Source organism: Onychostoma macrolepis, chromosome 01, assembly GCF_012432095.1.
Source record: "Onychostoma macrolepis isolate SWU-2019 chromosome 01, ASM1243209v1, whole genome shotgun sequence".
NCBI lineage: Eukaryota > Metazoa > Chordata > Actinopteri > Cypriniformes > Cyprinidae > Onychostoma > Onychostoma macrolepis.
Window position 1 is genome coordinate 38462421 of NC_081155.1, and position 12673 is coordinate 38475093.

The following is a 12673-nucleotide window of genomic DNA, read 5'->3' on the forward strand; positions in this document are numbered from 1 at the left end:
CATATGTTTATCTTCCGCTCCTATCTTTTGCTAGCTGTAGTTTTCCCACGTTCCCAAATGGTCATTTCCCATTTTTAGGGAGCAATTCCAAATCAGAGTAAATTGTTTTCAAATCTATTTATGGCCCCCACAGATTTATGGTCTCGGGTGATATTCCTAAAGTATGCAAAAGAAAAATATTATAAATCCATGTTACAGTACTGTACTTTGAGTCGGATATCATACAGCTGGAGCTGTCGGAGTGCCGTTTTAGACTAGAAATATCAGTAGGGAACAATACTTAGCTTGTGTCTGGCCACAAGAAGACCACAAACTGAATGTTAATGAGGACTTTGATACGTGTCAATAAAGGCCAATATGTAGCAGCGGAGGCATTTAAGCACTAATGGGGTCTCATTTGCATGACCTGAATCAATAGGGTTGTTTGATGGCTTTAGCTTCATCAGGAACGCTATTGACGACAAGGTGACACTGGTGACATGAGCATCGCTTTGTTTATTTGTGTTGTCGGTTCATTCTGGTTCACAAAATAGTGACAGACATCGATCTAGACCTTTCAAGACATCATTTAGCATTCGAATGCCTATAGGATGGATGGCTCATCCTGACAACACCAGCAGGGAATTCTGTTCTGCGGGAAGTCTGTTTTCCTCCTTAAGTAACTCACAGACTAAATAAAGACTCGTGTGTTGGGGAAAATGCCAAATGCATAAGAAAATATCCTCTGCGGCCTTAGTGTCTAGTTTTAGCTTATGCTAAAATGGTTAGTGAATCAAATCGCTGTAAATGCTTGAGAACATGAAACCACATCTACAATATCCACAGGTTCTCCTTAGAATAATGAGGGTGAAGTTTTCTTTGACTTTGAAACTCTTGAGTGAGGTGGTGGTGGTAATACTGTATTTCTCATTAGGAAAGATTCAAACACATTCAGTAGTTTTTCTTTCTGAAAGCCAATAAAATAACATAAGGTTGCTCAAACTGAAGAACAGGTGAACATTTTAAAGAGTATTAAGAAGCTAAACTGACCTACAAAGAGAGATAAATGGACCGTAGAACCAGACATACAAGAGAAAAGCAACGAAATGTAAGATTTCACACTCTTTAGAGTCTTTAAACAAGAATGAAACAAGCCAGATGCATCGCTTTTCTTCCTTTTTTTTTTACATTTTCCTCAGCCTGTCCTGAGGGCATTAGACTGAAGGTCACTGTCCTGAAGGGATAATGCCAAAACAGCATCCAGTTGCTTCAAAACAAGTAACAGTACACCAACAGTGCTCTCCACAGAGCTTAAACAGGGAATTAAGTACAATGTATGTAGATAAAACAACAGTCGAGGATTCTGGAATGTTGTGTGGATGGAGCATTTGATTGGGTCAAAGAGAAGATCTTCTCCAATGTAGCTCCCTGAATAAAACCTTGAAGTCCTGTCTTCAGCATTCGGAAAGTGTGTGATGTGGAGAACATCCTTGTCCACCTCTTCTTAGTACATTATTGGATTTTTTGTGTATGTTCTGCTTTCTGTAAGAAAGAAAAACAACAGGAAGGTTTGAGAACATTAAACATTGAGAATTTATTTTATCTACTGTAAATTTAAAGACTGATATATATAAAAATGAAAAGACTGAAACCTTGACAACTTTCAATATTAATTCAACAATTATTTAAGTATGTGTAATAGTTTTAAACTTCTCTGGGCCATCTAATGGGACTTGCATATTTAATAAAGGTTTTGCATTTTATAAAAGTTTGGGGTCAGTAAGATATTGATTGATTGATTAGTGGATTGATTGTTGCTTGTAAAATAAATTAATACGTTTATGCAGTAAGGATGCATTAAATTGAAGAAAAGTGACAAAGACAGATGTATTCATTTCAAATAAATGCTGTTCTTTTGAACTTTCTATTCATCAAAGCATCCTGAAATGAAATGTATGATGGTTTCCACATACTGTATTCCACAAATTACTGAAGACTGGAGTAATGGCTGCTGAAAATTCAGCTTTTCCATCACAGGAACTAATTACATTTTATAATATATTAAAATAGAACACAAAATAATATTTGACAATATTACTGTTTTACTGTATTTTAATAAAATACGTACAGCCTTAGTGAGCAAAAGAGACTTTTCAAAAACAGTAAAAAAAATTTTTTTAAAAATTAAAAAAATTACCAACCCCAAACTTTTGAACGGTAACAAAATTATCAAAAAATAAAATTAACTCATGTTTATTTTTTTAGTAAGTTTAGAGACATCAAAGTGTATTTTTATTTAAGCTAATAAAAAGGTGGGCCTAGCGTTTGATCAACATGATAACTGAAATATAAGACATAGATAATAATAAAAATAAATACATAATTTCTAAAATATTACATATAATTTCAAATGCCCCTCTTCTCTAAAATAGTTCCAGTCCAGTGCTGTGCCAACGCGTAGCAGATTTTCTCAACATTAGGGAGCCATTTTAATAAAATTAACACAAGGTGTAATTCAAGTAATTTATCATGTAGCTTTAGCTGTCTCACGGAGGGGGAGAGAGCGAGAACGGCCAGCTGCAGAAACAGATAAACGGGTGGAAGGGCGGCGCTGGAATATTCATGCGGTGAGTCTTTGCTTACACAGGAAACTTGCAATTAGTCCCCAGTCTTTTGATTCATCTATGTGTTTATTTGCTAATGGTTTCACTCTGAGACAGAGGGAGCCGATGATCTCATCTGTTTGGAGGACACGGGCGAGTGACACACGGTGTTGCTGAGAAAGACTGATGGGAAGGGGAAGTGAGGTCAAGACAACAAATCTGAATAAGCCACGGCTGAAACTGTGCACATCCATATACATACATACTGTATACATGAGTGTGTTGATGGGCATGCGTTTTGTACAAGGACCTTTTTTTGTTTGTTTTTTTTTTTTTACAGAGGTTAATACTTTCATTCAGCAAGAATTCATTACACTGATTAAAAATTACAATAAGACAAAAAAAACCCCAAAACTTTTACATAGTTACAAAAACTATATATTTTAAATAAATGCTGTTCTTTTTATCTTTCTATTTATCAAAGAATCTTGAGAATAAGAAAAAAAATGAAAGTATCACAGTTTCCACAAAAATATCAAGCAGAACAACGGTTTTCAACATTGTCAATAATAATAATAAAAAGTTTCTTAAGCATATCTGCATATAACTGTATATTTAATCAGATAAACGCAGCCTTGGCGAGCAGAAGAGACTTCTTTCAAGAACATAAAAATTTGAATACTAGTGTATCAAAAACTAAAACTAAAATTAACTCACGGTTAATGAAATGGTCATGAAAATGTATTTTAGTTTATTTCATTTTAGCTCATTTAGTTCAGTCATACTTTTTCAGTTTTATTTTTATTTATGTTAATGAAACACATAATGTTAACGTTTAATATGTTTAAGACACTACATAAAATAATAAAATAAATGTAATAAAAAAATTCATAGTATTACTGTTTTTACTGTTCTTTCACTCTATATATATTATTTTTCATTGTGTTTATACACAATTTACATTTTGTGTGTGTGTGTGTGTGTGTGTGTGTATATATATATATATATATATATATATATATATATATATATATATATATATATACTCTCAGAAATAAAGGTACAAAAGCTGTCACTGGGGCGGTACCTTTTCAAAAGGTACATGTTTGTACCTAAAGGGTCCATTTTGGTACCTTAAAGGTACATATTAGTACTTAAAGTGTACATATTTGAACCTAATAGGTACAAAAGTGTATCTTTTGATAAAGGTACCACCCCAGTGACAGCTTTTGTACCTTTATTTCTGAGAGTGTATATATAAGTACTTAATATATATTTCTATGAAAAGGGGCCAGTTCATCTAGGTTTATATAAAATTTAATACCTTGTAACAAGCGGTTGTCCTCCGGGCTTCTGCATCGCTCCGTCTCCATGTCCAGACTGATTGGATCTGTGTTAACAGACAGCGACAGCTGACAAAGCCTGCTAGAAGACTATCGGCCTGAATGAAACTCTCTGAGTGTGTGTGTGAGCATCTCACCGTGTGTGAGAGCGTCTGACGAGATGGCCTGCTGTAAGGCCTGCTCGATCTGCCCTCTCCGCTTGGACTCATATTCCAGCGCCTCCTGTAACCTCCTCTTTGCTTTCTTCTCCTTCTTTAGACGTCTCTGAATGGTGGCTGGAAGAGAAAAGATCCATGTGTAAACATCAAACGGAAATAGACGATTTCAGTTTTTTTTTTTTTCAGATATGTATTATAACGCAACATTTTACCTCGACTGTGTAGCTCAGAGGTGAGTTGTCTCTCTAGACTCTCTCTCATCTCTCTCTCTCTGTACAGCTCCATCTTGAGTTCTCTCCTCTCCTGCTGAAGCTGTTTCTCCTGCAGACGGGCATTCTCCAAAGCCACCTTTAGCAGACCCTGCAACACATGTCCACATGTTATTGATGCTGAACATGAGAGTGAGTGTGTGTGTGTGTGTGTGTGTGTGCGTTTTTGTGACAAATGAGGACACAAATTTGTATAATGACAAGGGTATGACAGGTATTACAAGGAGAAGGTGACTTTTCAGGACATTACCTCATGTCCCCACTTTTCAAAACGCTTATAAATCACACAGAATGGAGTGTTTTGAAAGTCTCCTGTAAGGGTTAGGTTAGGTGTAGGTTGGTGTAGGGCAATAGCACATACAGTTTGTACAGTATAAAAACCATTACGCCTATGGGATGTCCCCACTTTTCACAAAAACAAACGTGTGTGTGTGTGTGTGTGTGTGTGTGTGTGTGTGTGTGTGTGTGTGTGAGCCTGTTGCATTTCTTCATGGGCATACCTGGACATTAGTGAGCAGTGTCTCGACGGAGGAAAGGCCGTCTGTGAAAAGAAGGGAAGCAGGGAAACCAGAGGACAATGATTGAGTTGGGACCTTCTCAAAGATTGTTGGTTTCACTGCATTTTGTTCAACTGTAAAATAATAAACACAAAGGGATGAATTCAACTGATCAACTGACTGTTAAAAGAATAGTTTAGCTATAAATTCAAATTCTGTCATTTACTCAGTCTTATACAGGGTTATTAGTTAACCAAAAGTAAAATCATAAAAAATTACTTGAAATAAAGTAAACGTTACATAAAATTGCAGCTAGTTGGCAAGGCAACATTTCTCATTTTCATTTAGTTGAAAAAACTGATGTACTAGAATTTAAACTTAAACTGATATCAAATTAATAAAAACTATATAGACATTTAAAAAATATATTAAAATTAAAAGAAAATATTCAAATAAAAATCAATTTAAAAAATGTAACAAAAACTATACTAGCATGTCAACGACACTAAAATAACACTGGCCTCAGATGTGATTTATAAGCTACAAAGGAGGGTAAGATTTTCAGCAAATAAGAACTTTTTTTCTTTTGGAGAATATTCTTAATTTATAGTTATAAATTATGTAATTTAAATTACATCAGTTAATAAATCGACAGAAAATCCCTGTTCTTTTAGCTTTTGGTTGTTCTTTTTGAGTGAGGGCACTCAAATTGTTTAATGTTTTTGAAAGTTAATTGTTTATGCTCATCAAGGCAGCATTCATTTGATTAACAATACAATAAAAACAGTAATATTATAATTATTATTATAATAACTGTTTTAATAATATATAGCATTTTAATTTAATTTATTCCTGTGATGGTAGGGCTGAATTTTCAGCCACCATTATTCCAGTCTTCAGAAAGTTCAAAAGAACAGCATTTATTTATAATAGAATTTATTGTAACTTAAAAAAAAAACTAAACAAATGTCTTTACTGACACTTTTGGTCAATTTAATACGTCCTTGTTGAATAAAACGATTCATTTAATTTAATTTATAAAAAAAAACTCTCACTGCACCTTAATTTGACAGAATCTGTATGTTAATTTATGCTTTTTATACATTTGCTAGTAGAGGATGAAGCAAGGCATGAGCATATTATTTTAACTGTTTTGAGATTACTTGTATATAAAAACTAGAATATCCCATTACAACATACAACATACCATTACATCACCCAACTAAACACAATGCAATATAGTGGCTCTGTGCAATAATTGAACTATAATGAGAGCAGAAGAGGTCAGAGGAGAGGCTTTTGTGTAATGTTATGTTATATTAAATTTAATTTTTTATGAAATTTCGTGTATGTTGAGGAAACTCACCCCTGTCGTTGGAAAGTCTGCTCATATGCAGAGTTGAGTCTGTCTCACTTTGTTCATCGTGAACATCATATGCTACAGAGAGAGAAAGAGATAAATAAAGACAGCAGATAAATGAAACAAGAAGTTTCAGAGCAGCGCAGGCTATTGCCAACATATATTGCTTTGTGCTGTTATTGTGTATGCAAGCAGAGTCATTGCAAGCCTTGTTGATTAGTTTAACATTTTTTCCTCAATGTAAATCATATAATGCTGTTTTCTATGGACATTATATGTAAGATATTATGAAACAACAGTAATATCACACTTCAAGATGAAGATGCTAACCACAGTAACTGGGTCTCTGTAAATACACTAACATTCAGAAACAACACGCTGTGTTTGATAAGGTGTTCCAACTGGACTACAGGCCAATGACAGGCTTATGTTCAATTATATGGAAATAAAACAAACAATCGGCTATGATTGATGGCTTTTAATGCTACTGTCTGTAATGTTTTTTTTTTTTTGCTGTTTTACTCATATGCCACAATAATGCATTTGAATTACATTACCGTCCAAAAGTTTGGGGTGAGTAAGATTTTTAATGCTTTTTGTGCAAACCACTGTACATTTTTTAGGATTCTTTGATTCCAACACTATTTACTTGAAATAGAAACGGAGTGTGTATTCACAGTGCAAATATCCTGCCAAATATAATGCCAACGTGTGGTTGGGCTAGACAACATTACAAAAGACCACTGTCAAAGACAAAGTCCAGTGGCGTAAGTGGTAAAACGAGTAGTGCAGACTTTTTGACATGATTGACCCGAATTCAAATGTCCCTTTTCACATCTCATATCACACGGAAAGGCACTTATTTTCAATAAAGATGAAGGAAAATAATCGAAAAGTTGAAAATGACGTATTGGCTAGGGTAAGGGTTAGGTGTAGGAAGGGCTTCATTGTCCCAATAAGTCAGCATCCGTTTAATAATTAAAAAAACTTAATAAAATGTATAATTCACACAATATATTTACGCAATAAAACTTATCATTTATAATACGTTATTATTGCATACTGTTTTCTAATGTACTACAATTATGAGGTGCAGATAATTGCCACTATCTGCAATAAGTAGTATAAGTAGTTTTTACAGAGTGTAAATAAAAGCTATGGCTATTTATATATTGTTATTTGCGCTTAAATGTAAGCATCTAACGCTATTTACACTTCATGCAAATAGCTACTGCCAAATATAAATATTCTGTATCCCTTTATATATCTTTACTGTAAATTTTGGTCAAATTAATGCATCCTTGCTGAAAAAAGTATTAATTTCTTAAAAAAACAACAAACAATTTTTGATTTTTTTAATCACCTCAAACTTTACAAACTTAATTCGCTCAGCAGAGATTGAGGATTGTTTAATAATAACTGTAATTAATTACATGTTATCATGTAATTAATTCAACTGACAGCCTGAATATGCAAACTTACCTGTTTTTTGGGGAGAGTGTGTGTAAGGTTGTGTGGGGCTGCTGGGAACTGAACTGGTTTGTTGAGGTGAGGGTTCAGTTTTCTGAAGAACATTCCCGTCTATGGATGGTGTCAGAGAGGGGCTTTCATCAAAACACTCCTGCTGAAATGAAAAAGAGAGAGTTGAGTCTTGCAAACCTATATAAACACTCCCCACATGACAACATCTTCATTGGCCCAGTTTATCTGAAATCCAACAGAGACAGGTTGCTTTGAGGTTCATATCATCATTAAGGTTTTTCAAATTCAGATTTGTGGCAAGGCTAGTAAGTTATGAAAGCTTGTTTCTGCCACAGGATGAATTGTCAATTTTTTCTCGCAATTCTGCATTTATATCTCGCAATTCTGAATTATTTCTGTAAATAATTACGAGATATGAACTCTAAATTGCTAAATATAAAGTCAAAACAATTACCTTTTAAACTGATTTGTGAGATGTAAACTCAGAATTCCAAGAAAAATTTGCTAGAAAAAATTGGAATTGTGAGATAACAAGCTTCCATACTAAGCTGTGATGTGGAACATGGTGAAAACAGAACCTAAAACAGGTCTCAAGCTACCTGACCTTACCTAAAGCAGTTTACACCCCTTTGGACCAAGTGGACCAGCAAATTGCCTTAAATGACTCAAAATAAATAAACTCAAGCTAGAATTGTGTGAACAGTCCCTGATGACCTTGCAGCAAAAGAGCTGTGTGTTTTAGTATCTGGTGTGTACAGTATGTCCTACCTTGATGGCAGATGTCGGCCTGGAGACGGGGCTGTGCACCTGTGCACTGGCAACCATGTTGGCAATTGTATTAAGGTGGTTCATCTGGTTCATTGCCATGGCAACAGAGGCGGGAGGAAGTCCAACAGGAAGCAGGGGATGGGGCATCATCATGAAGGGCAGGTCCAGTCCTACGAGAAGAAGAAAGAATCATGGAATAACTGCTTAAATTTAGGCCTGTTTATCACACAAATCTATATGGCTTCAGATTAGACTTTAGTCATATGGAATACTTTTACGATGCTTTTGCACAATAAGCTTGAATTCTCTAGTCCCTATTAATTGGCCCAGTCATTGAAAATAGACAGTCAAACGACATAAGGGCGAGAAGTTACTGACAGAATTTTCATTTTATATCGAATGATCTCTTTAAACACATCAGGGTGTGAAAGTGAATGGTTAATTCTCACTGTTGGCCAGTAGATGGGTGTGTTGGAGAGAGTTGAGCTGAGAGTTGTTCAAGCTGTGCTGTGTTTTCTCTGAAGCAGGTGATGAATGCTTCTCTCTCTCCCAGGACAAAGCGCTAAATCCTGTTTAATCATAAAAGAATATGAAGTAGTGAAAAGAAATATTCGCAATATGGCTAGTCAGGTAGTTACTTTTTTAAAAAACATAGCTAACATATAACAAAGCTTTTATATTTGAACATATATTCATATTGTATTAATGTATTTTGATATTTTGCAGTGTTTTTAGTGTCTAAGTTTTTTAAGTTACATATAGTTTTAATTTTTATTGATTTCCATATCAATATATAGATTTATATATGTACTGTATGCACATTTTTTTATCAATACAGATTCACAGATTCAGTTCAGTTCATTGATTCTAACTAATTGAAGCTAGTCTAAACTATAGTATGACTAAGCAAAGCAAGATACATGTTTAAATCTATTAAAATACACAATTATAACAATATATAGAATTTAGTAACATGGGTAAAATATATACATATATACATAAACTGTATTTAGAAATATTTTTATGTTTTTATTTTTTAAGTGACTTTAAACGTCATACTGACACCTACTGGTGTGGATGTTACAGTAGAAATATCCTATTCACAAGCATTCTTGAAACCAAAAGTAACTATGACTAAAGTTTGTTAAAAGTACTATTCAATGCTTTTGGTTAGCTTCGAGTGCACATTTAACCACATACTGTAATATGCTTAGAATGGAATCCCCCAAATAAGTGAGCAGAATACTATAGAATGGACATATCTCAATAGAAGGAAACAATAAAAAAGGGGGAAAAAAGGAAACAATAAAATGGAAGTTGCCCAGCGACCAGCAGCAACAATGAACTGAACTGATAATCTATCATCAGCATTCATGTCAGTGCCATTGGGAGCAGATGGTGTTTAGGTGGCAGATTTGTGGCGAAGGAATCAATGATAGCGCAGGATGAAGTCGGTCCCCCTAAGAATATCACATGCTCCAACCAATAAGGTCTTCACACGACCGGACAAAAATAACCTGATTAAAAACAATAAGCTCCCTCATTACGACACAACCCAACACTGCAGATACATTACAACGCCACGGCAGCTTCGCAACCTGGGCCCTTCACCATGACATAAATACTGTACAATAGAGCGGCCATCTGTGCGACAATCTGCACGTCCATGGAAATCAAGACTAGTGTCAACACAAGCTCACATATCTTGTGGGACTGGAGTTCTAACGTAAGTGAGAGGGCGCTAATTCACAGTAATCAGACAGATGAAGATGGATGACAGGAGGGAAAGCAAGAGCAATCAGAGACAACAAGAGCTGCAGCTGTGCTGCGAAACACACTAAAACAAACACAAACATGCACACGTACACACACGTGCATACGGTATATTCTCCCGTGTCAAGTACTCAAATAGAAACGGCTTTCAGCTTTTGGTCGGATGTCTAGAACAGCTTGCTTTGGATTACTGGCATTCTGAAAGGAGCTGGTGTAAAGAGAAATACACTGTAAAGTGATTTTCGGAAAAAAACTTTCTGCGAAATGTCAACATAAAATCAATATTTTCTTTTTAATAAACATTCCTGGTCTTTTATGTGTGGTTCATAAGTGCATGTTATTCAAGATACCTATTATTTTGTGCTTGTAATTTTAGACAGATCATTTTCACCTGATGGATAATGAAATAGGCCAAAAGTCCATTTCATTACAAAAAAAGAAAAGAAAAAAAAAAGGCGATGCCATAGAAGAACCATTTTTGGTTCCACAAAGAACCATTCAGTCAAAGGTTCTTTAAAGAACCATCTCTTTCTTACCTTTGTATAATATGAAGAACCTTCTTTCACCACAAATAAGATGTTAAAGGTTCTTTATGGAACCATTTAGACAAAAAAAGGTTATTCTATGGCATCGTGAAGCGCTTTTATTTTTAAGAGTGTACAGGGACAGATTAGTTATTAATGAAGACTTGTTTTATGTGGTTTCTTGCACACTACTATTTTATGACAGTAAACACACTTTTACCAAAAGCATGATTTGTAAACTAATACATTTTGATGTTTGTGTCACATAACCAGCTCCATGCTTTTTTTTATGTAGTAAACTTGCTCGGCACTGCATTTTTGATGTGGAGCGATCAAATATTAGTGAAATGAACCACGAGACCCGATAAAACAGCTCAAAGATGCAAAGAATTGTAGAAGCAAGCTAAAATGGCATGGTTGCTTCAGGAAATGCATTTTATCTCACATTTATTTAATTAACACTATAGGTTAGGTTTAGTGTATGCATTTTGTATGAGAAAAAATAAGCCATGATGACAAGGTCAAAACTGTCTCATGAAAACGGTTATTGCTCACTTTTGAGTATTTTTGGCCAGTAATTAATTACAGTAATTTGTATCCCAGTAATTAATAAACACCAGATGGTCAGCTTGTCTAGACTGTTTGATCAAGTGAGAAATGCTTTAAAAGTCAACTAGAAGAGATTTGTGTGTTTCTACATGTTTGCTCTCACCAAAACAAACACACACATTGGCTGCACAAAAAAAAAAACGAAAAAAAAAAACTCTACTGATTTAAACAGCATCTTAAAAATGAGGGCAACTTCAAACAGACAAGATGAGAGAGAAAGGAGGTGGATGGGTGAATATACAAAAATGCTGACCATATGCTCACAGGGAAAGAGGGGCAAACAGATAATGTGTGCGTTACACTATACACGAGTTCCCTGCTAAGCGCACGCGGACGTGAAAACAAGCACACATGTGCTAACACCCGTATGCACGCACACAGCGCACACCTGTTTCTGTTAACGCAGGCAATCACCCGTATGACAGGTTTCGGCCATCTTGTTAAATAATGCATGGAATTTTTCTTTCAACTTGTCAACGCAGGGGAAAAAAAGTATCTCTCACTGCTTCACTCTGCTCTTCTGATGTCATCCTTGATGCTGATTTTCCTTGACTGCATTCCATCTTTCTGATGAAGGCCGTTTTTTTTTCTTCTCTCCTAAATTCTGCTTGTCCACAGCTGTTCTCTCTAGGAATGCTATGCTCTCTTCCTCCTAAACTCTTGTGAGAATGGCCTTTGAAGTCCACATTATCTGTGTTAGTTTTAGCCACAGTAAGTATATGGCTGCTGTGTTTGAAGACTCAAGATTTTATGTGATGCCTAAAAAATCTGTCTAGCAAATACTGCTTAGTGCAAACACTAACAGAGGTGAAATGTTCCTTTTTGTTGTTTGAAATTTCTATTTATCAGAGAATCCTGAAAAGAAATATACACCAAACAAAATATAAAGCAGCAGCACACATTGACAATAACAATAAATATTTTTCAGCAGCAAATCAGCATATTAGAATGATTTCTGAAGGGTCGTGTTACAAAATATATTAAAATATATTAAAATAGAAAACATTATTTTAAATTGTAATAATATTTAATAAAATTACTGTTTTTAATGGTGTATAATTGAATATTTTTTTTATAAATCATTTACAGTGTGTGTGTGTGTGTGTGTGTGTGTATGTACTATATATATATATATATATACAGTGGGGCAAAAAAGTATTTAGTCAGCCACCAATTGTGCAAGTTCTCCCACTTAAAAAGATGAGAGAGGCCTGTAATTTTCATCATAGGTATACCTCAACTATGAGAGACAAAATGAGAAAAAAAAATCCAGAAAATCACATTGTAGGATTTTTAAAGAATTTATTT

General features: G+C 34.7%; 1 protein-coding gene across 3 annotated transcripts in view; it reads right to left on the reverse strand.

The window, feature by feature from the left end:
* Positions 1 to 475: 475 nt before the first annotated feature.
* dachb (dachshund b) overlaps positions 476 to 12673 on the reverse strand; it is a 44413-nt gene continuing 32215 nt past the window's right edge. Inside the window, exons 4-12 of one of the 3 annotated variants that reach the window (XM_058768690.1) lie at positions 8909 to 9028; positions 8460 to 8629; positions 7692 to 7830; positions 6216 to 6287; positions 4853 to 4983; positions 4296 to 4443; positions 4063 to 4200; positions 3907 to 3972; positions 476 to 1521 (exon numbers count right to left, since the gene is read on the reverse strand). In XM_058768690.1, the coding sequence (XP_058624673.1) occupies positions 1484 to 1521; positions 3907 to 3972; positions 4063 to 4200; positions 4296 to 4443; positions 4853 to 4983; positions 6216 to 6287; positions 7692 to 7830; positions 8460 to 8629; positions 8909 to 9028 (1022 nt within the window). In that variant the 3' untranslated portion in view covers positions 476 to 1483. Of the gene's footprint in view, positions 1522 to 3906; positions 3973 to 4062; positions 4201 to 4295; positions 4444 to 4852; positions 4984 to 6215; positions 6288 to 7691; positions 7834 to 8459; positions 8630 to 8908; positions 9029 to 12673 lie in introns of all 3 variants that reach the window. The other 2 variants (XM_058768695.1, XM_058768682.1) reach the window with 2 other exon arrangements.